Below are 25825 nucleotides of genomic sequence, written 5' to 3'. Positions count from 1 at the left end.
GCCCATTTTTTAGAGCATTCCCTGACGAGTTTTTTGACGTTTAATACGTTTAAAAAAGTCGAAGGGTAGACCGGCCACGCGTTTCCAAAGTTTGCAAAATCGACTCGTAGATCCTCGGAGTTTGACGGCTGAAAAAAGGCTGTTTCCGTGGTCCGATTTTTTAGATTTTTTAGCCACGTGTAGCTTGAAGCCTAAAGAACGTAAAAAAGCTAAAAAATCCGCATTCGAAAATGTGGTCAAAATCGGACCCCCCGATGTATCCATCGTGGGCGTCGAAAATGGGCAAAAATCGAATGGGTTAAAAAAAATGGATTTTTTAAGCCCATTTTTTAGAGCATTCCCTGACGAGTTTTTTGACGTATAAGACGTTTAAAAAAGTCGAAGGGAAGACCGGCCACGCGTTTCCAAAGTCTGCAAAATCGACTCGTAGATCCTCGGAGTTTGACGGCTGAAAAAAGGCTGTTTCCGTGGTCCGATTTTTTAGATTTTTTAGCCACACGTAGCTTGAAGCCTAAAGAACGTAAAAAAGCTAAAAAATCCGCATTCGAAAATGTGGTCAAAATCGGACCCCCCGATGTATCCATCGTGGGCGTCGAAAATGGGCAAAAATCGAATGGGTTAAAAAAAATGGATTTTTTAAGCCCATTTTTTAGAGCATTCCCTGACGAGTTTTTTGACGTATAAGACGTTTAAAAAAGTCGAAGGGAAGACCGGCCACGCGTTTCCAAAGTCTGCAAAATCGACTCGTAGATCCTCGGAGTTTGACGGCTGAAAAAAGGCTGTTTCCGTGGTCCGATTTTTTAGATTTTTTAGCCACACGTAGCTTGAAGCCTAAAGAACGTAAAAAAGCTAAAAAATCCGCATTCGAAAATGTGGTCAAAATCGGACCCCCCGATGTATCCATCGTGGGCGTCGAAAATGGGCAAAAATCGAATGGGTTAAAAAAAATGGATTTTTTAAGCCCATTTTTTAGAGCATTCCCTGACGAGTTTTTTGACGTATAAGACGTTTAAAAAAGTCGAAGGGAAGACCGGCCACGCGTTTCCAAAGTCTGCAAAATCGACTCGTAGATCCTCGGAGTTTGACGGCTGAAAAAAGGCTGTTTCCGTGGTCCGATTTTTTAGATTTTTTAGCCACACGTAGCTTGAAGCCTAAAGAACGTAAAAAAGCTAAAAAATCCGCATTCGAAAATGTGGTCAAAATCGGACCCCCCGATGTATCCATCGTGGGCGTCGAAAATGGGCAAAAATCGAATGGGTTAAAAAAAATGGATTTTTTAAGCCCATTTTTTAGAGCATTCCCTGACGAGTTTTTTGACGTATAAGACGTTTAAAAAAGTCGAAGGGAAGACCGGCCACGCGTTTCCAAAGTCTGCAAAATCGACTCGTAGATCCTCGGAGTTTGACGGCTGAAAAAAGGCTGTTTCCGTGGTCCGATTTTTTAGATTTTTTAGCCACACGTAGCTTGAAGCCTAAAGAACGTAAAAAAGCTAAAAAATCCGCATTCGAAAATGTGGTCAAAATCGGACCCCCCGATGTATCCATCGTGGGCGTCGAAAATGGGCAAAAATCGAATGGGTTAAAAAAAATGGATTTTTTAAGCCCATTTTTTAGAGCATTCCCTGACGAGTTTTTTGACGTATAAGACGTTTAAAAAAGTCGAAGGGAAGACCGGCCACGCGTTTCCAAAGTCTGCAAAATCGACTCGTAGATCCTCGGAGTTTGACGGCTGAAAAAAGGCTGTTTCCGTGGTCCGATTTTTTAGATTTTTTAGCCACACGTAGCTTGAAGCCTAAAGAACGTAAAAAAGCTAAAAAATCCGCATTCGAAAATGTGGTCAAAATCGGACCCCCCGATGTATCCATCGTGGGCGTCGAAAATGGGCAAAAATCGAATGGGTTAAAAAAAATGGATTTTTTAAGCCCATTTTTTAGAGCATTCCCTGACGAGTTTTTTGACGTATAAGACGTTTAAAAAAGTCGAAGGGAAGACCGGCCACGCGTTTCCAAAGTCTGCAAAATCGACTCGTAGATCCTCGGAGTTTGACGGCTGAAAAAAGGCTGTTTCCGTGGTCCGATTTTTTAGATTTTTTAGCCACACGTAGCTTGAAGCCTAAAGAACGTAAAAAAGCTAAAAAATCCGCATTCGAAAATGTGGTCAAAATCGGACCCCCCGATGTATCCATCGTGGGCGTCGAAAATGGGCAAAAATCGAATGGGTTAAAAAAAATGGATTTTTTAAGCCCATTTTTTAGAGCATTCCCTGACGAGTTTTTTGACGTATAAGACGTTTAAAAAAGTCGAAGGGAAGACCGGCCACGCGTTTCCAAAGTCTGCAAAATCGACTCGTAGATCCTCGGAGTTTGACGGCTGAAAAAAGGCTGTTTCCGTGGTCCGATTTTTTAGATTTTTTAGCCACACGTAGCTTGAAGCCTAAAGAACGTAAAAAAGCTAAAAAATCCGCATTCGAAAATGTGGTCAAAATCGGACCCCCCGATGTATCCATCGTGGGCGTCGAAAATGGGCAAAAATCGAATGGGTTAAAAAAAATGGATTTTTTAAGCCCATTTTTTAGAGCATTCCCTGACGAGTTTTTTGACGTATAAGACGTTTAAAAAAGTCGAAGGGAAGACCGGCCACGCGTTTCCAAAGTCTGCAAAATCGACTCGTAGATCCTCGGAGTTTGACGGCTGAAAAAAGGCTGTTTCCGTGGTCCGATTTTTTAGATTTTTTAGCCACACGTAGCTTGAAGCCTAAAGAACGTAAAAAAGCTAAAAAATCCGCATTCGAAAATGTGGTCAAAATCGGACCCCCCGATGTATCCATCGTGGGCGTCGAAAATGGGCAAAAATCGAATGGGTTAAAAAAAATGGATTTTTTAAGCCCATTTTTTAGAGCATTCCCTGACGAGTTTTTTGACGTATAAGACGTTTAAAAAAGTCGAAGGGAAGACCGGCCACGCGTTTCCAAAGTCTGCAAAATCGACTCGTAGATCCTCGGAGTTTGACGGCTGAAAAAAGGCCGTTCCCGTGGTCCGATTTTTTAGATTTTTTTAGCCACACGTAGCTTGAAGCCTGAACAACGTAAAAAAGTTAAAAAAATCCGCGGACCAAAATTTGGTCAAAATCGGGCGAACCGAAGTGTCCATCGTGAACTTCGAAAATCGGCAAAAATCGGATGGAATATAAAAAACGAATTTTTTCATCCTTCTTTTTAGAGCAGTTTTGGACGAGTTGTTTGACGTACGAAACGTTTAAAAAAGCCAAGGGATAGACCGGCAGCCTACTTCCAAAGTCTGCCAAATCGATTGAGAAAATCATATAAAAGAATAAGATTAATCACGAAATAAAAATTAATTTTTGATTTTGTAAGGAATAAAAATAAATATAGTGCTCTAAATTGAATAAAATCGACAAGTCAGGTATTCGAAGCGCGAAATTGCCGTGAAGCGATAAACTACCCTGTATCTCGTCCGTAGTTAAATACACAAACGTCTGTCCGAAATATTCTGCAAGTCTACCATTAGTCGGTTCTAACGAAAGAGACGCTTTCCTTCTGTCATACCGACCACCCTGCGGACCGTGGGAAAGGTAAGTAAACCTGTATTGATCGTGCGGTGCGCATGCGTACGCGCTAATCGGATCATATGTTGGAAGGGCAACGCAAGTCGGACGGGACAGCAGTGCAAGCAACTGCGCTACGTTCGGTGTGCACGACTGGAGGCTTAAGTAGTCGCGGCCGTGAGGACCGTTCGTAGTCAGACACGTGTTTCCAAGTGATCGGCAGGCGTACCGCGTTGGACCACCGGGCCTAATCTCCTTCGTCGAACGTTGTATCCTTCGCTTATCAGTCGTTGGAATATTCCACGGACACTCCACCGATGCGATGAAAGTACCCTTCGTGTTGGTGAACGACTAAGCTGCTTCGAAATTTACGTTTTTCCTCCTCGAACGTTCGTGTGAACATCCGAAATTTCGTTCCGTTCCATTTCGCTTCGCCTATCAGACACCTCGTCTTTTCCACTTCCGTTTCCGATTTATGGCTCGGATAATTCTTTGCTGAAATTAAAAAAAAAAAAAAGAAAAGGTAAGTAATCGTTTATCGTAAGTATCTCGTAGATTATTATGGAAAATAAATTAGTTAGAATTTCGATTGTACTTGTTGAATGGTGAGACAGGGAGAAAATTGTGCGTTATGCAGATTATTATACGGAAGGTTGCGAACGTATGTTTTGTGGAAAGGTAAATTGAGCAATGGCCCATATGGTGCGGAACAACGCGGTATAGATAAAGCTGCATTGCGGCGATGACCCGCTCCAGTGTATTCCTTGACGTGCTTTTATGCATTTGTGAAATCCAATGATCGTTTGTCCTCGCTGTAATTCCATTTCGCGTGACGTTGAAGGTGAATCGACACGCAATTTGTTCATCCCTATCGATCATCGATACACAGTTTGCTGCGTGTAGCAATTTGATCCACGCGATCGTTTCGTCCCGGGAACGAAAAGTTTCGATGAACTTTCGGATACCTGAAAATCTTTTGCCTTTTCGATATAAAATATAAAATATTTATTATCTAATCTCGTTACTCGATGCAACGGTACCGTATGTACACCGTGGAATATTTGAGAGATATTGAAAGCAAGGAGGGATCGATTGGAACATTCGTCGAATTACATTGTTCGTACTCTAACAGCCTTGGCATGCTTGTTGCTCGATATTACGTCCGCTTCCACCTCCGCAATTCCTGCCAGCTTAATTTCAAATTCTTGCGGCATCGAACTTTCGATGGAGATGTTGACACGATCGATGATCTACTTTCGGATTCCGAATGGGCCTGTCCCCCTGTAGCATCGTGATTTTCAAACAAACTTCACTCGAGTGGTCTGTCAAAAGACGTGGTAGATGAAAAGAACAAGAAAGAACAACGTTTGCGAATCGCTTTTCTATAACATCTTCATTTTGCAATGCAAACGAATATAAAAAGTGATCTTGTAATACGCGAGATTTCGATTATTTAAGTACAATACTAACGTGCGAAATATTCTTAAAAGCTTGAAATCGAAAATAAGTCTTTAAATAAATTGCATTTATTATTTTTCCATACCTTCTACGTTTTTATTCTTTCTTTTCTACGTTTCGAATTGCTTCGCGTAATATTGGAATATCGAATATAGAATATAGAAATAAATTCTTATTGGAAAACATTGATTTTCCGGGTATAACGCGATACTTCTGAAATGAACGATTTTGAAATACGATAGTTGATAATATTCATGACTAAAAACTGCGAGATACTCGCGTGCTAAATTTTACGTGCAGACGCAGGAGGAAAAAGATGTGGAATAACCAAATAATATAATCAGCTTCCGCGTGCGGTTTCGATGAGAACGGATTATCTGGAAGGACATCCGCGATTGTTCCGTACTACGACCGGTATCGGTAAAATTCTCGTTCATTGCGTGTATGACCGCTTAATGAATACGCGATAAGATGAACGAGGCGGCAGATGGCTGCGGGGCTTGCAGGCGCAACACCATAGGCGTAAATATTAAAGGTTAGTTTATGTCACGCGTGAAACGCTGAAGAGCGAAGATAAAAGTTCACTTTGAGACAAAGTTGCCGTTCATAATCGTTGCGCGTAACTTTTAATGCCTCTCGTCTTCTTTCCCGTTTATGAATGATACCTCGTTTGCATACGTAGATGGCACACGAGGATACTAAAGATCGCGAATGAAAGTGTTTATGAAAGGCGATACGCGACTTCCATTTCGAGTTGCATTCCTTCGAATTTACTCTGTTACGTGAGATGCTACAAAGGCTTGAAAGCTGCTGTTAATTTCTTGAATAAATTTCATTTTCGTTGCTTTGTAGACAGCGATGTGGATTTAAAACGAGATGAATGTTTTATACGTTTCAAATTTAATTCCTTGATAGATTTTATTAAAACTAGAAATATAATGATTATGTGTGAAAGTATTCTTTAATAAGGTAGATTATTTAATAAGATATATTATTGCACCTGTATAGATCTTCCAGGGATAAAATCGAATTTAATGCCTTCTACGATTTCTCGAGTTATTGATAATTCTTATAATATATGTACGCATTATTTGACACGGGATATTCTATAAAAGATATTACGTATTCGACGTGGTTAGGTAATTTCTGCTGTTTGTATTTGCTTGTGTTCATCGGTGATTTATTGTAAACTTAAAATACATTCGTCGTAGTACACGTGTATTTAATATTGCTTGCTTGACGTGAAGTTTGCATTTAAAGACTCTGCCTCTTTTTTCCGGAAAAATGAATAGACATGTTTATCATATTTCAGTGATAAAACGATGTTTGCCACGCAAACTCGCTGTTTTCTCCCTTGTATATACGATGTTGCTAGGTACTTTTTTCAAATTAACAAATCAATCGTATAAATTATCGAGCTCCGTGTGTCGAGCCGTAATTTTGAATCGATTATGGCGCTAGATAACGATTGGAATAAGGAGAATGCTACTTAGAACAATGATTACAGTCGCTTAATTGCAACGTACACGTGTATCGACTAATTACACTCGAGGCGTTATGCGGTCTTAGGTCATTAACATAGAAAATATCGTGTAAATATCGTCGTAAGAAAGACTCGTTGTTACGCAATTGTACGAAGAAAAATAGCTGCAAAAAGCAACAGAGGATTGTTACCAAAAACCTTGACTTCAAATGTCAAAAAGAATTCGACAACCATTAATATCCCACCAATTTTCTTTTTTTAGCTTTAGAACCTAATAATATTGCTTCTCCAACGATTCCAAATTTGCACGCCATAATGTAACATCTACAACGCAAAATTGTGATACGAATTTTTTATTTTATTTAAATCGGTAACGAAAAATTTACATAATTTGCCATACGTTCGTTTAGTTAATTATTCTAGCAGAAAACTTGGCATTGAAATAAAATTTTGTATAATACCTTTACCAAAATTTAAAAAGAGATATTCATAATGCAAATTTAAATAATTCTTTAAAATTCAGATACATGTAGTTCATTTCGCGAAATGATAATTATGCAAAATCGTATATATAATTACCTAAGTAAATGGCTCATCATTGCGCATTCGCGTATTTTTTACGTCATCCGCCCAATCAATCGAATCATTCGTAAAAGTATTTTATTTCCGGCTTCAGTTGATCCCCGCGGCTCTATTTCTACGAGAAAACCCGTTTCGCGTTTCCTAGTTTTAACAGGCTTCTCCGCGCAGACATTTATCGCTTTTTGCGTACGATGCTCTGATATTAAACCTCCACGTGTAGTCATACGTACGTGTCCTCGCTGACCTACATGCATTCCCAATGCGCATTTTATTACACGTCTAAAACTATTTTCTATTCTGCTGTCGCGTGGTGCATGGTTAGACGATAATAGACGATACACTCGTACGAATTCGTTACCCAATCACGCATTAATTAACAGGGCGGTTTTATTATCCGTTACGAATCGAGGTATCTTTCATATGTACGCGCGTATTCCGAGAAATTCACTGTCACACGGTTCGATGAGTATAATGGCTTCTTTTAGTGACCAGCGGTCGACGGGCAGGAAAATTGGTATCGATTGAAATTTGTTACAACGTTCGTATATTTAACCTATTGGTTCAAGGGTTCAAGGATTTCCACCTTGTTAGGGCCACATTCGATGTAGGAATTATATCGGTTAATGACTTCTCGGGGATCTGAATATATTAATTTCCATATTACTTATATATTCGTACGAATACGATTATGAAATTACCTTAGAGTCGCAGAAACGTTTTGTAAATGAAGAACAAGCAACCGTGTCCACAGAGGTTAATCTTTTCACTCCCGAGTTACGAAGAGAGTAGCAAACGCCCTGTCCTGAATTAATTTAACAAATTTTATTTTTGTTTAAATCTGATAAAAGCTCGATCAAAGTATAATATCATGCATTATAAGCTTGCCTGGAGTGATAAAGGTGAATAGAGAAGTCACTAAATATTTTATCTGCAAACCCTGGCAGCAGACGAAAAATCTCGAGCCAAGGGAGCGCGCGCTACTTGCACTCAGACGTGAAATACATAGTCAGAGTTTTGATAGAGGACAAAATAATGAGGGGAATGTATCGAAAAAAATGTCTCTCTTATCCGAAGAGATGACAGGACACGTCAGAAGAGTTGGATTGAGCTCAGAAAGAATTTTCTAAGCTCTAACAGCTTTGAAATCCATGAAGGTTGTATCACGTCCGCAGTCCGGCAGTCATGTCAGCATGATGCAAACAATGTCTGCCGGAGTAAAAGGGTTAACTTGCAGAAAGAAAGTTGCAGAAAGACGTAACGAATTCATTGTATAGGCATGAGAGTCAGAGCAGACGACTGGACAAAGGATGTTCGAAATGAAAGGAATACTTGCACTGGTAGACGCTTTGGTAGACTGTTTCGTAGACGACGAGGAAGCGGGATTTTCATGGGATCTAATATTAAATACTCACGGGTCTATTGTACGTGTCTGACGCAGAAGATGGTGGACGTAACGACGGCTCTGCCATCCGGCGGAGTGTCCCTAATTGGACGCACCAGAGGTGCACTCAGGTCCGTCAAGTCTGCGTTAGGAGGCAGCGGAGAGTATCTTCAGGGTTTGGGTAGCAGGATAGGTTCCGTTCTAAGTAGCAGTTTAGAAGAAAGTGAATTGACCACGACACCGTCGACGCCGCCCTCTTCGCCACAAGCACCACCTCAGACTGCCAAGCCGGAAGAACAGTTGGCTAGGAGGAAATTAAGGCTCCCTAGGTAAGCTCCTGTCTCGCGAATCTCTTGCTATGTGGCCTAGAAGCAGGCAAAATAAACCTGCATTAGACACGAGTAATCGAATATCGGCTAACCTTGCTTCCGTTCGATTGGTATCACCGTACACGTGATATCGAGCGAATTAAAAATTATCGGCCATTTACGGTGAAATATTTGAGAAGTACAAAATAAATTGATATTGGGTTATGTTCTATTTTACTTTATATATTAATTTCACAAGTGGTACTGAAGCAAACTGTCTGAGAAATGTCAACGATTAAAGAATAATTGAAAATACTGACTAAATTTGTATTTTCTAGGATAATTATTATAGAAATATTTTATTATTCGATAATAGTTCATTTTGCGTAGAGCTAAGAAAATTTGAGTACCTTTATATTTGTTGGAATAAGAATTCCATATTTCTCTGAAGGCTTACCTTTTTTCCTCGAAGCAATTTGTGCGATAGCTGGGACAGAATTCATTATTTATTCAGAATTTATGGATAGAAAATCGATAAGAGTTACTGCAGAGTGCAATGTAAATGCGTGGGTTCCTATTTATATTTTTCCCTTTTATATAACAGGAACAAATGACAAATAAGATGGGTATTACGAGTTGACCGTTTCATTCCCAACGTTTTACGTATGCTAAAAAACCCAAACTCTGCGGTACAGGAAGACATTACCCAATATGTTCTAAATAAAATTCTTGCGCTGGATTTTCAGTATTTCGCGATTACTTGCGTTTTATATATTCTAACGGAATAACCCTGACCTCAGTCTCATGGAAACTTTCCTCGATGCTCTACGTGTGGATCTACTCCCGAATCGAATCCTTGATATTTTGTACTTAAATTAATATTTAACCTGATGCACGTTCAAAATCGATGGAATTTTCAGTTTGTGCGGACTTTAAAACGTGAGTTTCGATAAACGTGTACAGATTCGGGACAGGATTATCGTACGAGGACTACGAAGCGATCGCGAGGCATAAACTGGAGCGTCAGGGTACCGCGAACACGTCGAGAAACATGAGAAAATATCCGCCGGGTATGACCTACGAGGAAATAGCCTCGTCGAGATCAGCGGGGATGAAAAGGCAAGAGAGCAAAGTCGAGGAAGATAATAGCCCTGACAAAGACAGCCAGGAAAGCATAGAACCCCTTCAAGAAAGGGACATCAAGGCCACAGGACCTGATCCTTTTGACAAACTGAACTACAGTGCAGGTGAGCAACAACGAAAACGATTTTCTTTGAGAATATTTCGAGAAACCGAACGCCAGGATGGTCCTTATCTCTCGATTCTCCATTTCTCCAATTATACTTGTCATAATTTGCAAAACTCGGACTGACGAAATGTAAAAATGAAATATTCGACTTTTACAGCAAAGGACCATTCTTCCATTCGCGAATGTTGATCGAATATCGATGTAACATCCGGATCGATATCGAAATCCTTTTTCCTACAAGAATGCGCTCTTAGAATCTTTTCCATGGTCGAAACGAAATATCTTTTTCCGTGAATCTCGTTGGCTGTTTATTTTCGGTGTCTCTTGGCATGAAAATATCGTAAGTTTATTTTTTAAGAGAATGATTTTGACATAATGTATTTTTGTTTCTCTTTGTCACGAAGCAAGGGCCCCGACCCGCTATCAGACGGTCGTTTTTCGTTTAGGTAAATGAACGTTGATGTGAATGTATGTGAGCAACCACAGGTGTCCTTCGTTTCTCACGAATCCCTCGTTTCTTTCTGTTGTTCGTGTCCTATCGACAGCGGAGATTTCTTTAAAGATGGATACTATCGATTCCTTTGTATCGTTTAAATTGCAATTTAAATGGCTGCGAAATAAATAATTAAACTTCTCTGTCGATACTGAAGCACCGATGCAAGTATAATAGATTCCTGGTTCGTGAACTTGGTGTTCCTTGATGGACAACACCTCTTTGTACGCTTTCCTGTGAATTTACCTGCGCATAAATATTTGGTGTCACATAATTTGGAAACTTAGGTAGAACCTTTTAAAAAGTTATCAGCTTTCTAGTTCGCTAGCTGTAAACGCAAGAAAAGTGTCGCGATAAGGCAATTACTATCGGTCGGATATTCTTGAATTTATGAATGAGGATTATAGCGAAAATTGACAACGAAAATTCAAGTAAGAACTCACGCGATAGTGGTTGTATCTTTTTGGCATATAATTTTCGTAAGTTGTATTATTTGAACGAAATAACTACAAACAAATTGGAATAAAAATTTTTTAAATTGGGAAATGCGATAGATGGAATAAAATTAAGAAAGGGAACACAGAATTTCATCGCTAACTCTGAAAGTACACTCCGTGACACGTACTTAAATATGTCCTGAATTACCGTATAGTCATTCCAAAGTTAATTCCTCTGTCGTTCATTGACGATAACGGTAGTATGATGTACGATTTAATAGTTGAATAGCACCCCTGTATCATTCCTATGTTTGTACGTATCCTGTCTCCAGCATTAGATTAGTCATATTCCGAAGTTGTCAACGGAATACAGTAACGCGACACACGCACCAGTCTCGAGTATTAATTAGCGGAGTAGATACGCTTTCATCAAATCAGGCGAGTGTTTCCTGTAGAATATTATTTCAGACATGCCTTGTAGCAGCGACTCTATGAGCGATCAGGATGGCTACGGACCCAGCACGAGTTTGGATTCGAACATGGACGGTCGTAGATTATGGCAGAGATCAGGTAAAATTAATTGCAATTTTAACTGCATGCACAACAATTCAGCAATGTACCAATTCCTGTCCTCGCTGATTCAGGTTCGTCAGGGTCCGTTCAATCTTGGGCTTCCAGCTTGTCAGCTGACAGCCAATCCGAGGAGGCCGCTGCAGATTTCATGAAATCCTTCGTACCTCTTCTGTTCGACGCCCCGAATACCATTGATCAAGAGCAGAAAGCAAGTTTTGGTCAAATGGTCCTTGTACGTGTTAAAATCTGTCACGTGTTTGATTCTTTAGACTCGCGTAAATTTTAAAATTTGCAAAAAAAAATCGAGCGATCAATGCAAGAGATTAGTATTCTGAAATCTCTGTTTACGATTTTTACAAACAGAATTATTCCGATATTCTCGCGTCTGATATTTTTATAGCTCGATATCGCTTATCAAATCCACTGGAAAATAGATAATACGTGTATCTGATTTCACGCAGACAGAATCCGGCAGAATATGGTTCTCCAGGGTGGTGAACGCGAGAAGAGCACGTCCCTGGGTGACGGAAGCTTCTTTTTACTCTTTGGCACAACACTTTGCAGTAGCCCTCTTCGAATGCCACGAGGCAGATGACTTTGCACCTGCCAAGAGTCTCATGAACATGTGCTTCACGTTCTACCACGAAGGTATGGAAATCTATCCCCTATTCAATTTCCCGCTGTATAAAATTCACGTGCTACACCTAGAGATATAATTAGAAAAACTAATGACAATTTTGAAAAATAAAAATTCAGACGTTTCATTTCCTTGAACGTTTGTATAACGCTTTTATTGTTTATTCGAGCAGTGGAAGTGCCGGGATTGGAACCATATCGCGAGTACTTGTACATACATTTACGCGTGCAACCAATATGGACGTCGATGAGATTTTGGACCGCGGCCTTCTTCGATGCCGTTCAATGCGAAAGAGCTTCGAGACCAGTCCCTCCGAGGCCCAAGTCGTTGGACCAAGAAGCCATCGCGATCGAGGATCGAAAATTTCAAGCTAACATCGTCTTCGGACAATTAGGGTAGGTAAATTATGCAACTGCTGTTTTAAAGAATAATTTGGTAACTTGCGAACGCCATTTTGGATTTTCAGAACGTTCACGTGCAACATGCACGCCTTCGGCCTGTCACGGACTCTGTGTCTAGAGTTTCTTAGGAAGCAATGCGTCATTGCGAATCTCACGAAAGGTAACTCCATCTGTCTATAAATAATTAGTTCAATGATATTAGTCGTCATTATTTTAATTACGCCGCTATTCGTGAACCATATCGGATGTAATAAATAGGATAAGAAATTTTGGTCGCTGTATTTCTATATTCATCGTGGAAATTGAATTTCTTCGATAATAAATATCATCATTTCGTTAATAAAAATTGTGGAATTTTGCAGAGCAAGAAAAGATGCTACGAGACAATATAGAGAGAATGTTCGACGAGACCGAGCCCTGGCGGTAGTTTTGCTTCTAAATACAGCGATTCGTGGAAACACTTCGTCAAAGAGGTATCGAAATACCGAATTACGATTCGCAAGGAGAAATCGTTGCGAGGTTGTCAATTAAAATACGATGTTTAGTGAAATACGAAGGAAAAAGTCAATTTTATCGATCAACACCGTGGTTGTGATTCCATCAGACGCAGCTAATCTAAATCGACAATTCCGAATCTAAGATGCAAACTGTTCCTACCTAGATCGAATTGTATAAATCGAATTCTACGAAGAAATCTCTAGCAAATTGAAAGAGAGTGATTCCATGATTGTAATAGATCGGTTGCGAAATAATTTATCATATCCTAGCTGTTATGGTTCTGGAAACCAGTTCTTTGTTTCGTTTGTAACACCGTGATCGAAATTACGAATCTCTCTTTGAGCTTTGTAGAATTTCACGAGACTTGTAAATTCGAATGACCAATTTCTGCCATTTTCTTGGTCGAGACGAAAAGAGTCGTTGAATTTTCTTAGTTTATCTGCGAGAACTCGCAGTTCAAAATCGAATTTAAATCGTAAGCGGACAATAAATCGCGTGACATTGCTGATCGATTTGCAGCGATAATGCACGATGTACATACTTCTGTACCAGAGAGTAACAAGTTTTCCGATCTTCAGAATCGATCGGCGAAGCTTGTGACATTGGAAAGTGAATTTTTGAACGCAGTCCTTTTCGTTTCGAGCTACGCGATAACTAAAGGCTAATGAAATCGAGATTCCTTGCTTTTCATACGAATATTTCGCTCGTTTTATGAATTACAACAGCGCTTCGATGAGTTACGAAATGCCAGATCATAGCTTGCACGATATCCATAGACGACACTTCTCTAACTAGTATTCGTCGAAACATGACGTTTCGATAAAGGATCGTAGAAAATTTCCGAATTAAATATCACTAATTCCTCTTAGAGTAATAATACTGCAAGTGACAATGAAACAGGCTAAAATATTCGTGTATCTTCCTCGTTTGAGCTAACTAAACGCAAGTCGAAGCTACTTCGCGAACGCTGTCGTGCAGTTTCCTTGCAATTAATAGATCCTTGTAGTTAGGACAAGCTATTCGAACTTTGTTTCGTGAAACCTTGTGTAAATATGTTTGTATTTAAATGACGTATCGTTAAATACAAGCATCGCTCGATGATTGTTTTCTACATCTGTCTGCATTTCTAGCGAAATTGTCAATGTCGAGAAAACAGTAATAAATCTCTTCAACACTGAAATATACTTTTACTGACGAAACGAAGGCATCGATGATGGATTATGATACTGTTCCCCGAAGATTTGTAGAGAGGAATACGATCCACGTTTAGATTTTATGCGATTCCGATACCGATTATCAGGGATGTAAATAAACGCTGTCATGCGTGAAAAGAGATCCATGGTAACAGATTCAGGCCACGCCATGTGACGCAGACGAACTGCGTCAGAACATACAAGGCTCGATCGTGTTAGCTCGAGTGCACATAACTCGATAAATATTATACTTGGCACAGAGGACTTCGTACGAAATATTCCGATTACGTAAAGCAAGAGACAAATCGTCAGGGACGTGCAAGAGACCCCCAAACAGCTGAGATCACAGAACACAATATAAAGTGAAAATTAATTAAAGTCAAGTGCAACGTATAGCGCGCGATATAAATAAATTGCAAACGGTGTAAGCGTACAGATTCTATTATAAAAATACTACATACGCCTGTCGACCGGACAGTCCAGTCGATAAAACAGGATTCAGATCGTTCGAAAATAGCGTAAACCGATATAAATCACTGCGAATATATACAGCAACGCAATCAGCATCGTCTATGAATCAGCCGATAATCACCCATCACCGAGAAATTAGATGACCCGACACGAGTAACGTGAAAACTGCGGTAGACGATGTATTATACATTCACACAGAGCTATATCAATCGTCCAGGACCATTACAAACGAGGGAATTACGAAATAGTGGCATGCTGCCAAAGAAACCAGCTGAGACCTTTGACATCGTCAAGGTTCCCGAGGACGTGAAACGACAAAATGGATCTAGAAATCGTAACACTTCTCTTACATCTCTAAATAAATTCGAGTTCCTCGAGATTTCGAAATTTTAATTTTCTAAATCAGTAGACAGCCTCGTTAATTAATCTTCTCGATTACTCTGCCTTGACATACTCTTCGAAACTACAGAAGAATCATTTTATTAAGCGATGAACTTACAAAAATTAAGTATTGTCTCCATGATACGCTGTCGGTGCTTACGCTCGATGTGTATAACGACCACTAACACAATCGTACAATTATTGCAATTTAAAAGGAACAACTGTACATTTACAAATATTTATAAACGTTATTCATCGTCTTCCCCAAGTCATATCGAATGGTCTCAGCATTGTTAGGAGCAACGGTCTTCCCGTGCAAGGTTTTCGTTCCCAACGAACGTAACAAGGCCATCTTATCGACTTCCTTCCGTGGAACAGGCTTCCTCGCTTCCATGCTATCGGGCATTCTTGGCGTTGGATATTTGCTGTAAATCCCGTATCTCTCAAAGAGGTCCACCTTCTCCTCCGGTACCGTAACGTTGCATCGATTTTTATTCAATTCCGTCGACTTTTTCAACTGCGTATTAAACGTTCTTGGATACTTAGGCGTGACAGATCCACGCGACAGTTCGCTTCTGTTCACGGAATCTATCGATTTCGCGGTAAGGGGTTCAGATTTCTCGGACAATCGATCGAGAGTCGCCTTGGCATGCCCGCTCTTCAGAGCCCTCGGATGGTCCGCCATCTTGCGAGTGATATCCTGCGCGCTGGTGTCGCCACCGCATGACTTTGGCTTCTCGATGCAGCTGAAGTCGTAATCGAATATGCTTCTCGGACTACGAATGTTCTTCAAGCTGGCCTCGATCAAGTCAGCCAGGTCGAAGCTGTCGTCCTTCACGGGAGAACGATCGTTCAGAATATCTGTGCTCGTGCTCAGGATTGTTGACTTGCTGTGACCGATTTTCTTCGTTTTGCCTTTCGATTTAGCTTTACCTTGGTCCCCTTGAATCGAACGAGGCGCTGGTTTCTCGGTCCTGCTGACCTTCGTCGGAACTAAACTTTTCGTTTTAACGTTCGCCATCTTATCGTCCACCATCTTGATGCTCACGTTGCTAGACTTCGCGTCGATCCTTTTAGCTTTACTCTGAATTTTGTTCACCTTTGTTTCCGCAACTTTGGTACCGATCGAATCCTTGCTGTCCACTTCGCGCTTTGGCTCAATTTTTCGTACGATCGACTGTTCTTTCAGCGATTTTATATTCTTCTGCCCGGTTACCTGTAGCGATTTTAGGACGGGTGTCTTCTTGTCTGACGTTACCTTCTCTCCGTCGATCGTGGACTCGTTCAGACGATTATCGGACAATTTCCTCGAGACTGAACTCTGAGGGTTTCTCCTGCGAGGGATTTCCGTTGCTTTCTTCGTCGCTGGGTTCTCGAGTGGAATGACTTTCGAGGATATTTTAGTATTCGAAATGGAGAGTTTCATAGGGTTCTCCATTCTTGTATTTGCCCTAGCCGAAGATTCGATCTTTGGATTCGCTGATTTCTGTCTTACGTTCGTTCGGGCTCGAAGCATCTGAAAGTATCGATGATGATATTAGCGTTAGAGCAGAAATGCACACTTGTAACTTGAAACCGGTAATGAGGAAGAAATTACTTTTTGCTCGTTCATTAATCCCTGTATCTGAGCTAGTTGAAATAATTGTTTCCAGTTGCATGCGATAGTGTGGAACTTTTCGTGCTTGTATCTTATTACTGGCGTGTATTTCTTGTACAACGTTTCCCACACAGAATTGTCATCGAATACCTAAACATTGAGGAAACGAAGGAGGAAGAAAGTAACAGTGAGAATTAATTTAAACGACTTTTGTTACCTCCTTACAGATGCGAGAAAGGGACGTCAATTTGGTAATATCTTGTACCGTGAGGTATTTTATTAATTTACTGATCAAACACTTCGGTAACGTCACTAATGTATTTTTCCCGGAAGTGATGTTTTCCACGTGCTTTAACAAATATTCACCTACGGACAGACAGTTGTAATAATCTGTAAGATTAAAAAATTACGGAAAGTTACAAACAATATCGAGTAATATTTTATTTTGTATAATATCTTTTTAAAGCAAAATGGTCCAATTATAGCTTCGTATAAATATTTCTCGACGATAGGGAGAAGTATTGCAACTTTTCAAATGAAAGTATTTTGCGTATTTGAATACCCGAATAGGAGTATAACTAAATAACAGGAAATAACGTTAAAGCGAATACATCGAAGAGCATTAATATCAAAATATTTAAAAAATCGAGGGAAAAAATCAACAAATTATCGTACAAAATGTGCAATAGAAGATTACTGAACATAACAAAAATATATCAAAGAACGAATCTTAATATTAAGTAAACGATATCCTGATTTGAACGTAACCCTCGAGAGGTTACCGAATAGAATTCGCTGGAATGGCTACCAAAAATACGTTGAATTTCGTCCTGCAGCCGCAGATCTTGCTTGAAATCGGCGAAACCGGAGGTTCGTACGATGGGCGTTTTGTGAGGACCATGCGAGATGCGCCAGAGATAGAGTGTCACCTGCAAAACGAGCGAAGTTACGAGGCAGAGTCGCGAGAACGCGACCTATTCGTCAGCACCTGGTCGTTGGACACTCTTAACCCGTAGTAATCTCTGCTGGGCGAAGGTGCTATCGAATACTTTTCCAGGTATTCAAGCTTACCGCTCATACTCGACGTGTCCAAATCCGAAAATCCTCCGCGTTCGGCCTGAAGCTGCGTCGCAATTGAAATTGGCTCATGCGTGACGTTGCAGTTAGAAATAACAATAAAATGAAGATAATCAACGAATCCTCTTATATGTAACTATTTCTTCTTCTTTTTTCTTTTTTCTTTTGTAAATTAAAAGCAGGTTACGCATATTTTTCGTAGATTCTTCTTGAATATTCCCTTGATGAAACGATGAGCGATATGATATAAATTTCTCGTTGGAAAGATGTACAACGATTCGTAGAAAATGTGGAGACTTCATTTTTCGCGTTATTCGTAGTCCTTTCTTCTTTAAATTTACATTCGGCGTCGTATTCATTACAAGGTTGTTGGATAGCAGAAAATAATATATTGTGTATAATTACGTTCGGTTGTTTGCGTTATACTGGTTAGTTAATTAATTCTGTTTCAATAATTCTTGAGCTTTAACGCGTTCCAAGTTATCTTTCAGTTTGCATTTATGAGGCAATGTTATTGCAATTATTCGTTACATTACTTTATACATATGTATAGTACTTCCTGTGGTTAATAATTTTCGAAACTACATGCTTCCGATGAGTGCAGAAACGAAAAGCTTGAAGCGGGTACTCCTTGACTCGGTGGTTCTGATATCAAGTAGAAATAGTATTCCTGTAATTCGTCAAGGGATAATTCTGTTTGGTAAAATAATGGACCACGAGTGAAGAATGTGACAGTGAGGATAGTACGAAGTAGCCCCGAGGCGTTTTGGTTTCATTGATATTTTATTACAATAATTCCATATGAAGAGATGAAGATAAATATAGAAATGTCGAAGTAAAAATGGAAAGTTGCGTGACATTACATACTATTTTGTAATATTATGTTATAACAATATACAATAGGTAGGCTATACGGTAATATCACAATGCATGATTCACAACTTCGTAAAAGTCTAGAGAAGAGAATATAAATTTAAAGATACCAGGGACACCATCTCTGCCCCGTTCGATTTTCTTGAAGACGAAACGTTACATTATTATTATTATTATATCGATTAGAAAACGTGCGATGAAAAAAAGGTGTTCGCTTCTTTCCCACCTGCTCCACCCTGCCTCCACCTCCTCTGTCGTACCGCATTTCACGAATCGAGCGAGAGAATTGGAAATACATGTGTATATATATATAATATATACGTTACGTGTATGCGTGTTCGAATAATGCCAATCCGTATTCAATTGTCGTTATTCGTTTTCAATAATATAATAGAATATCGACGTTACTAAAAGCTAATAGTGGTGTACTCACTTTATAGTAAATAGTACTTCCTCTTAGTTTGTAATAATAATTAGAATAATCATAATAGTAATAATAATAATAGTAATTCACGATAACAATAATAATGATCAATTATCATGGACAACAGACGCGTATGTTTTCTTTCTTTTCTTTCTTTTTTTTTTCTTCTTTTCTCCGCTACTTTTCTTTCTTCTTCTTTCTTTCCTTCGTTTGTTGTGTACGTTTGATTGCATGATTGATATGACGTTCCCTAGCTCTTCTGACGATTGCTATGTGTCTCTCGAATGACGTTTAAAAAATCGCATGAAAATAAATTACTATACGCTACTGTAGTCGAGAAGTCTTATGAGCGACGGAATAAACTTAAAGGCTCGTATTCATAACACTGTATTATCACTAAACGATACGCCTTTGTTTCACGAGCGAAACAACGTTGAAAATTAATCGTGAATGTTGTACTCTTCGAATATGCTCCTTCAATTATCGCGCAACGATAGGATAATTTCGTTTTGGACGTAAATTGCAAGTTTTATTCGATGAGGGTCGTTTTATGATTATCGACGTTAGATCTCTAATTTTGATTAGGAGTTAATTATCGATTCAACGATTGCTTATAATATATAGATCTTTTTTTTTCCTTTTTCATTTTTTAGAATTTCAAACTTTTTCCGACAGATTTTTATAAATATAAATTATTACGTTAAACATCGACGATGAAATAGTTGAAGAAATAGTTGAAAGAATTTTCATATAATTATTATCCTTATAGATTTTTTCCTCTTTTTTTTTCCTTTTCTTTTTTTTTTTCAAGTGGAAAGTAAAGGAGTATAGTTTGTTCTACTAGAGCGTTCTGAATACAGGCCGAACAGTATAAAAAATTGAGTTTCGTGCCACATCAAGAGCATTTTGCCACATAAACTGGTCGTTGTTGTAAATTCCTTTCCAACAAGTATGGCTCATTACGAGAAGCTGAGTGAAAATAGAACGTTCCACCTAAAATTTCTCGTTTCTCCGAATTAACATCTCCTAGATCTAACTCAATCTCTATATTTATCAATCTATATCGGCATTTCTCGCTCTGGGACGCGTACAAAAATTTCAAGAGTATACTTTACTGAACCCTCTGAATCTTAACACGAATACGAAAAGAATATAGTATCCAAAATAATCAAAGGATCATCTATTCGAATAACCTTAACTCTCGCTAACGCAATAAATATTTTTTCAAATTCTATACGTCGTATAAAATTACAATTTTCTTCTCCCACTCTCTAATGTTCAAGTTTACTAACTCGATCCTTTAATTATTTCAAATCAATCGCATCCCTGCTTTTCTCCCCTAAAATCGCATCTTAACTTTTTCGGTAGTAAAGGTACACGTTTTATAAAAATAAAAGATTACACTTTCGAGAACTAAAGATATCTTCTAATTTCTATAAATATCAGGGACAGGAATCAAACTTTCTTCGCGTCCCAAAGTTCAGGAATCACCAATTCGAATGAGCTAAAACTGGTTCCATGCACGACAGATGTAAATACCTCCTTCTTATCGTGCATGGTATCCGACGAACGTTTTGTACTCAGCACACCCACGACGAGATACATACTTACATCTCGTTCTTCGTCTATCATTGTACCATCGTTATGAGTATATATTCGCGTGATTCGTTTCGAAGGTAAAAAGTTCTCATCGGGTACGAACAACATAAGCGTAAACGACGACGACGTGCGTACCTCTGATTGCAACGTATAATATGCTCATATACGTGTATACATAAATGTGTGTGTATACATATAGATATATGTATATATAATATTATCTGGAAGAACAGATTTGCGTATTGCAACAGCGCGAAGAACACCGTCACGCCTTACCGAGGTAAACGATATACCCTTTTCGTCTTCGGATATGTGACTCTATCGTCTACTTTTGGTCAATACGTCTGTGATTGGCTACAGTTTTTAACGTTACCGAGTTCGTATTTCTATCGACGCTAACGCGATATTCGATTATGAGACGTGTACTCGAGGACCGATTGGTCATCGATAATCTAGCTAATTTTGTAACAACGCCGAGAACACAGTGATCCTCCGATATAGCTCATCCGAAATCACCTTGTCGTTCATGGTCACTGAGTAGTAGTTCCCCACCACGTTGCTTGACACGCTCTCTGTCGCATGAGGTACCGGTGGGGCTTATAAATGATACTAAAGGTAAAGGTTTCATTGGTCGAGACTAGGCAGATTTAAAAGGAATCGGAGGATGAAAAATACGTTATTTTCCTATAACTAAATTTTCTTTTTCTCAATCAATTTACTAATCGTGATTCTAAAGGTTTATAAAAATCTTTATCATGCGGCATAGAGCGTGTCGAATTTGTGCTATTTGGTCTTTTGCATTAACACATATCAGTGATTGAAATTTCTGAAAGCCTACACCTCCTAATTGTACGTAGTATGGGGATGCTAACTGATGTTATGTTAACACGGAAAACACGCGTTAGCGAGTGTAATTAATTCTCTTAAGAATATATCGATCTCGGTATATTTAGAAAATACACCGATGGTACTAGTCCAACTACTCCGTCATCAATCTCTTGTCAAGAAACGCATGTCGAAGAACGTAGCGAGATTGTAAAAGAGCAGATTGCTTGTGATATTGCTCGGAAGCATCGCGTACACGATTCTCGACGACTAGGATTAATTTTGGATGAGCTATAATTCTTAAATCGACGAGATCAATTTCCAAACGGACGTCATTTGCACCCCCCCACCCCAATAAGATTCCACTAATGGATCGAAACAATTACTCGAATGACAACCGATGCTTCTCTCTGTTCGATCCTAGCCCAGCTTCCTCTAATTGCTCCATCATCGTTTCGTCGATAAGGCGCTCGGCTGTGTAAGTTTAACGAGTACCCAGTAAGAGAGAAAGAGAGACAGTACTCGAGTTAAAACGCAACTAACGGGGTTAAGTATAAGAAGAAAAGTGGGGGGTCGATGCATACGGAAAACCCGACTGGCGATCGACCGAGCTACAGGTTTTCCTCGCCTCACTTCCGGATATAATGCGTGTATATTAAATACCGAGTAAAAAGTAGTAATCTTCGATAAGCTACTCTCCAAGTACTTTGTACATCGAGTGAAAGTCGAATCCCATTAAATCACCATCTCATGGCGAAATGGTCTGAACGGATCGTCCTGTCAGGACTTCTTCCTTCTTTCATCTTTGTTCCTTTAAGATTGCTGAACCACTGACACCGTGGTGTCCGTTATGCCACCCTCGTCTCGGCATATACTGGAGGAAGTGGTTGTTTCCTCTGAAGTTGCAGGTGCAACGGTCAGCTGCCTTTGCTCCATATGATCGAGAGTCTTCTCGATGGCTCTCAATCTCTTTTCCAGACTCGTGGTGCCGAGAATTCCCACTTGCAACTGAGGCCCAAGCGGTAAGATCGCTAGCAACCACCAAGTCCACGATGGACCATCTGGTAACCGCGGCCAGTCCTCTTCTGTATCTGGCATTCGACCGAATACTCGCTGTATTTCTAATTGCTGGGACAACGGTACCGTGTCCCACCACCTTCTACCTTTTGTTCGCACCTGGAAACGTTCATTTTTGTTACACAGAGACAATCTATTATCGGTTGTTAGAAATTTATGATATAACTTAAGATAAAAATTTGAGGGAACAGGAAATAACATTTAAGTCATTCGTTAAATTATGGATGTCTTGCCTTGTCGTGTAGTTCTAAGAGATTCAACAGTTGATCGTCCTGAACCATGGTGTCTCTCAGGAATTCTACTTGTGCCGTATCATAACCATCCCTTTCTCCTCCAGAGAGAACCCTGAATCTCCTTCCACCGACCGTGCTGAGGATGCTGCAGCCATCTTTCAGCAGAACCCTGTCTCGAATATCGAGCATGGTACCGTATTCCGCGTATCTGAGACAGGAAAGAAATGTTGGTTCATGCGTTTCTTTATATATTTATATCTATAAACACACTGCATTGTACGCTATCGGTACAACGGTACAATAACATAATGTCATACAGGAAATATTAGCTATATAATAGATAAGCAACTTAAGTTAATTTATGAACCTATTATCCATTCCTGCCAACATCTGTCTACGATGAAATCGGTACACTGAAATAACATTAAACGATTCCACGTCTGCTAAGACTACGGGTACTGAATAAATATCGTACATTATAAAAGAAGAAGGAATAGGAAAGAAACGAAAGTATATTTACCTCTTCGTCCCTGTCGCTTCCCTGTTAAGACAGGCGGCGATACCAAACTGGCGAACGCCACTCTCCACGCATCTCCTCACCATCAGCCTGTATCTCGGCTCGTAGACGAACAGGGGACAGGCGACGCAGGGAAACGCCGTGGTGCAAACGAAAACCGCGATCTGCTCGCTGCCCAGGAGGCCAAGTCCCTGGACCAGTTCTAATCGGTGGCTGGCTGCCCTGGAGGCGTATTCCGCTGGGGCCACGGTCTTCAAAGCCCTCTCCACGAAGTCCGTCACCGTCTTCTGGCTGCTGGCCAAGTACTGCAAAAGCAAAGGACACTTTGCTAAGTCGACCAGAAGCTTCGTCGTCCTTCTCGAGAAACGCCTTCAACATCTCGCTGCCGAGATTCGTGACTTTTTCATGAGAATTTCTCGGCACCTTCCCTTTTCACCACAGCTTTCGAGGCCATCTGCCTCGAGGACTAGCATTAATAACGAATCGACTGTTTCAGAGGGTTGCGCGCAGACCCGCGTTCGGTTTTGAATTAGCCTATCTTCGGTGATGCAGGTATTAAACCCTGGATCCTTCGTGTTCCTTAGAGTTACTAAGTAGTCGAGATACCGGTCGTGCACCAGCGTCGACGTTAATGAACGGAGTCATCGATGTATAGAAATTGTCAACGGTACACGGTATGAAACGGTCTGAGACGTGGTACCGAACCAAACTTTGCGGTAGAACAATAGGGAACAGCGAACGGGCGGTAAACGGTAAATGAAACGATGTGAAGTTACGATAGTATGAATCATACTAATCAATGAGTAAATTAGAGTAATTAGGTGGCTCGCAGATATATGTACATAGAATCTCGTAACGGGTTTAAACGAATTGCGAGTTACAACGAATATCGTGTATTTGATAAATAATATTTGAAGGTATTTTAAAAGCATTTGAGAGGAAATGGGAATATTTTCTAATCTTCTAATTTTAAAGTTTATTCGATTGCAAATATAGTAGATGCGCTCAACGCTTATCGTTTACCGAAGAGCGCGGACTGATTATGCGAAAGGAAAGGAGGAGGAGGACTGACATGCGTTTAGCGATATGCAAAGGAAATGAGAAAGGCATAGGAAAGGGGAAAAAAGCAGGAACTACGCGAGAATAACGGTCGCGATGCGTTGTGTAATAGCGTAACGCAATACGAAAGGGGGAAGGGATCCGGGAAAGATACGGGATTGCGAGCCGCAAAATTTATTTAACGTCATTAACGACGATGCTCGCGGGGACAATTGGTAATGACGCCACGAACGCGGAAGCTCCTAACGGCGGCCATGGCGACCGCAAACAATAATCATTTCAATCTACGGCATCGTTAACCGCTAGGAAGCATTATATCTCATTTATGGACAGGTGTTCCACGGCCTCAGGTTCTCTTGTTCCACGGAATGTGCTTCTGGATTAACCTGTCGCCATGCGATTCTTTCTACCACTTACACGTACGTACTAAAATTATCCAATTTATACTTGAACGCCATAACGAGTAAAAACGGAAAATCGGTGAAGAATAATTTTCATTCCATTTAGATTGCATTTCACGATTCCTAATTTTACATATCGATTATACCGATTGTGAATTAAATTAATGAAACGAAAATTTACTTCGCACGTGTCGTTAACCCTGTCCACTTAGACGGATTTTTATTTTAAATTTAATACTGCCTATAATTTCATGAATTTCTTCTTCCTAAACTTTGACTTATTAACCAAATAATTATTAATCATTTGTAAAGGGGTAAGATTTATGTTAGTGGTAATATTGGAATTTCTAAACGGAACTCACATCGGCAAGAGACGTGACGCATAAGGGACAGGCCGAGGAGTAGTCCAAGCAGCGATCCAGACACATCCAACAATACGTATGCCCACATGGCGTCGTTACGGGTTTCCATAAGAGTCGACAGCACAGGATGCAATCCAACTCGCCGGCCGTGCCCCCGGAAAGGGGCGGAAGAAGGATCTCAGCGGGTCTCGGTTCTAGCCCTGTGAAACGTAACCCTCGGATTATCCACTATGCACCTATTCTTTCTTAACTGTCTTAGGTCTTAACCCTGACGTCCGTTCCTGATCATAATTCAAAATAAATATCGCGTTAGCACAAATGTCACGATTCTAAATATTTCTTTATCGCGCTTAAGGTATTTAAATTTTACGAGAATATTCTGTTTGAAAACCGTTTTAATTTACGAAGCAGAATTCGAGTAAGTCTGCTTCGGTTCCGATAATTATCCTCGACATTCGAAGGAAATACTTTGAACATCCAATTAGCGGAATTTACACAACGCGATCGAACTTTGGAGTAACTCTGAATTCACTCCAACGGCGGACGATGTCTCGTGGAAGTATAGACCTTCCAGCTAACATTTCTAACTTCGGATTTCCACGTCTTTGAAGCAACTTCCATTTTTCGGTTTAATAAAAATTTAATCGGGTCATTGGGATCGAGCGAGAAAGTAAG

The 25825-nt window shown here is 40.0% G+C and overlaps 3 protein-coding genes across 4 annotated transcripts in view; 1 reads left to right on the top strand and 2 right to left on the bottom strand.

Moving 5' to 3' along the window:
* Positions 1–3704: 3704 nt before the first annotated feature.
* On the top strand, positions 3705–15012 carry LOC108551043 (uncharacterized protein KIAA0513). Of its 2 annotated transcripts, XM_017905042.1 has the most exons (10): positions 3705–4084; positions 8523–8794; positions 9737–10020; positions 10427–10468; positions 11421–11522; positions 11597–11757; positions 11987–12173; positions 12335–12557; positions 12629–12723; positions 12926–15012. In XM_017905042.1, exons 2-10 carry the CDS (start codon positions 8526–8528, stop codon positions 12988–12990), a joined length of 1428 nt encoding a protein of 475 aa, XP_017760531.1. In that variant the 5' UTR covers positions 3705–4084; positions 8523–8525; the 3' UTR covers positions 12991–15012. The 2 variants fall into 2 exon arrangements, with proteins under 2 accessions (XP_017760531.1, XP_017760532.1); XM_017905043.1 differs by lacking the exon at positions 10427–10468.
* A 76-nt stretch (positions 15013–15088) lies between these two features.
* On the bottom strand, positions 15089–17869 carry LOC108551045 (uncharacterized). The gene is made up of 5 exons (XM_017905044.1): positions 17692–17869; positions 17512–17632; positions 16921–17069; positions 16704–16853; positions 15089–16622 (listed from the first exon to the last, which is right to left on the bottom strand). Exons 1-5 carry the CDS (start codon positions 17779–17781, stop codon positions 15336–15338), a joined length of 1797 nt encoding a protein of 598 aa, XP_017760533.1. The 5' UTR covers positions 17782–17869; the 3' UTR covers positions 15089–15335.
* A 2044-nt stretch (positions 17870–19913) lies between these two features.
* Positions 19914–25825, bottom strand: part of LOC108551046 (LON peptidase N-terminal domain and RING finger protein 3) — a 77154-nt gene continuing 71242 nt past the window's right edge. The window contains exons 6-9 of the mRNA XM_017905045.1: positions 25151–25350; positions 23332–23633; positions 22812–23019; positions 19914–22677 (exon numbers count right to left, since the gene is read on the bottom strand). Coding sequence (XP_017760534.1) covers positions 22315–22677; positions 22812–23019; positions 23332–23633; positions 25151–25350 — 1073 coding nt within the window. The 3' untranslated portion in view covers positions 19914–22314. The remainder of the gene's footprint in view (positions 22678–22811; positions 23020–23331; positions 23634–25150; positions 25351–25825) is intronic.

The sequence above is a fragment of the Eufriesea mexicana genome, unplaced genomic scaffold, assembly GCF_001483705.2.
Source record: "Eufriesea mexicana isolate 0111107269 unplaced genomic scaffold, ASM148370v2 scaffold3661, whole genome shotgun sequence".
Classification (NCBI taxonomy): Eukaryota; Metazoa; Arthropoda; class Insecta; order Hymenoptera; family Apidae; genus Eufriesea; species Eufriesea mexicana.
Note: the sequence above shows the minus strand (reverse complement) of the source record. Positions and strands in the feature narration are given on the sequence as shown.

Excerpts from the sequence above, each read along its gene's own strand:
- LOC108551043 (XM_017905042.1), top strand. The coding sequence starts at position 8,526 with ATGGTGGACGTAACGACGGCTCTGCCATCCGGCGGAGTGTCCCTAATT. Across the intron at positions 10,469-11,420 it reads GACGGTCGTTTTTCGTTTAG|ACATGCCTTGTAGCAGCGAC; the intron begins GTAAATGAACGT and ends ATATTATTTCAG. Across the intron at positions 11,523-11,596 it reads TAGATTATGGCAGAGATCAG|GTTCGTCAGGGTCCGTTCAA; the intron begins GTAAAATTAATT and ends TCGCTGATTCAG.
- LOC108551045 (XM_017905044.1), bottom strand. The coding sequence starts at position 17,781 with ATGAGCGGTAAGCTTGAATACCTGGAAAAGTATTCGATAGCACCTTCG. Across the intron at positions 17,633-17,691 it reads TAAGAGTGTCCAACGACCAG|GTGACACTCTATCTCTGGCG; the intron begins GTGCTGACGAAT and ends CTCGTTTTGCAG. Across the intron at positions 16,854-16,920 it reads TTTCTCGCATCTGTAAGGAG|GTATTCGATGACAATTCTGT; the intron begins GTAACAAAAGTC and ends CTCAATGTTTAG.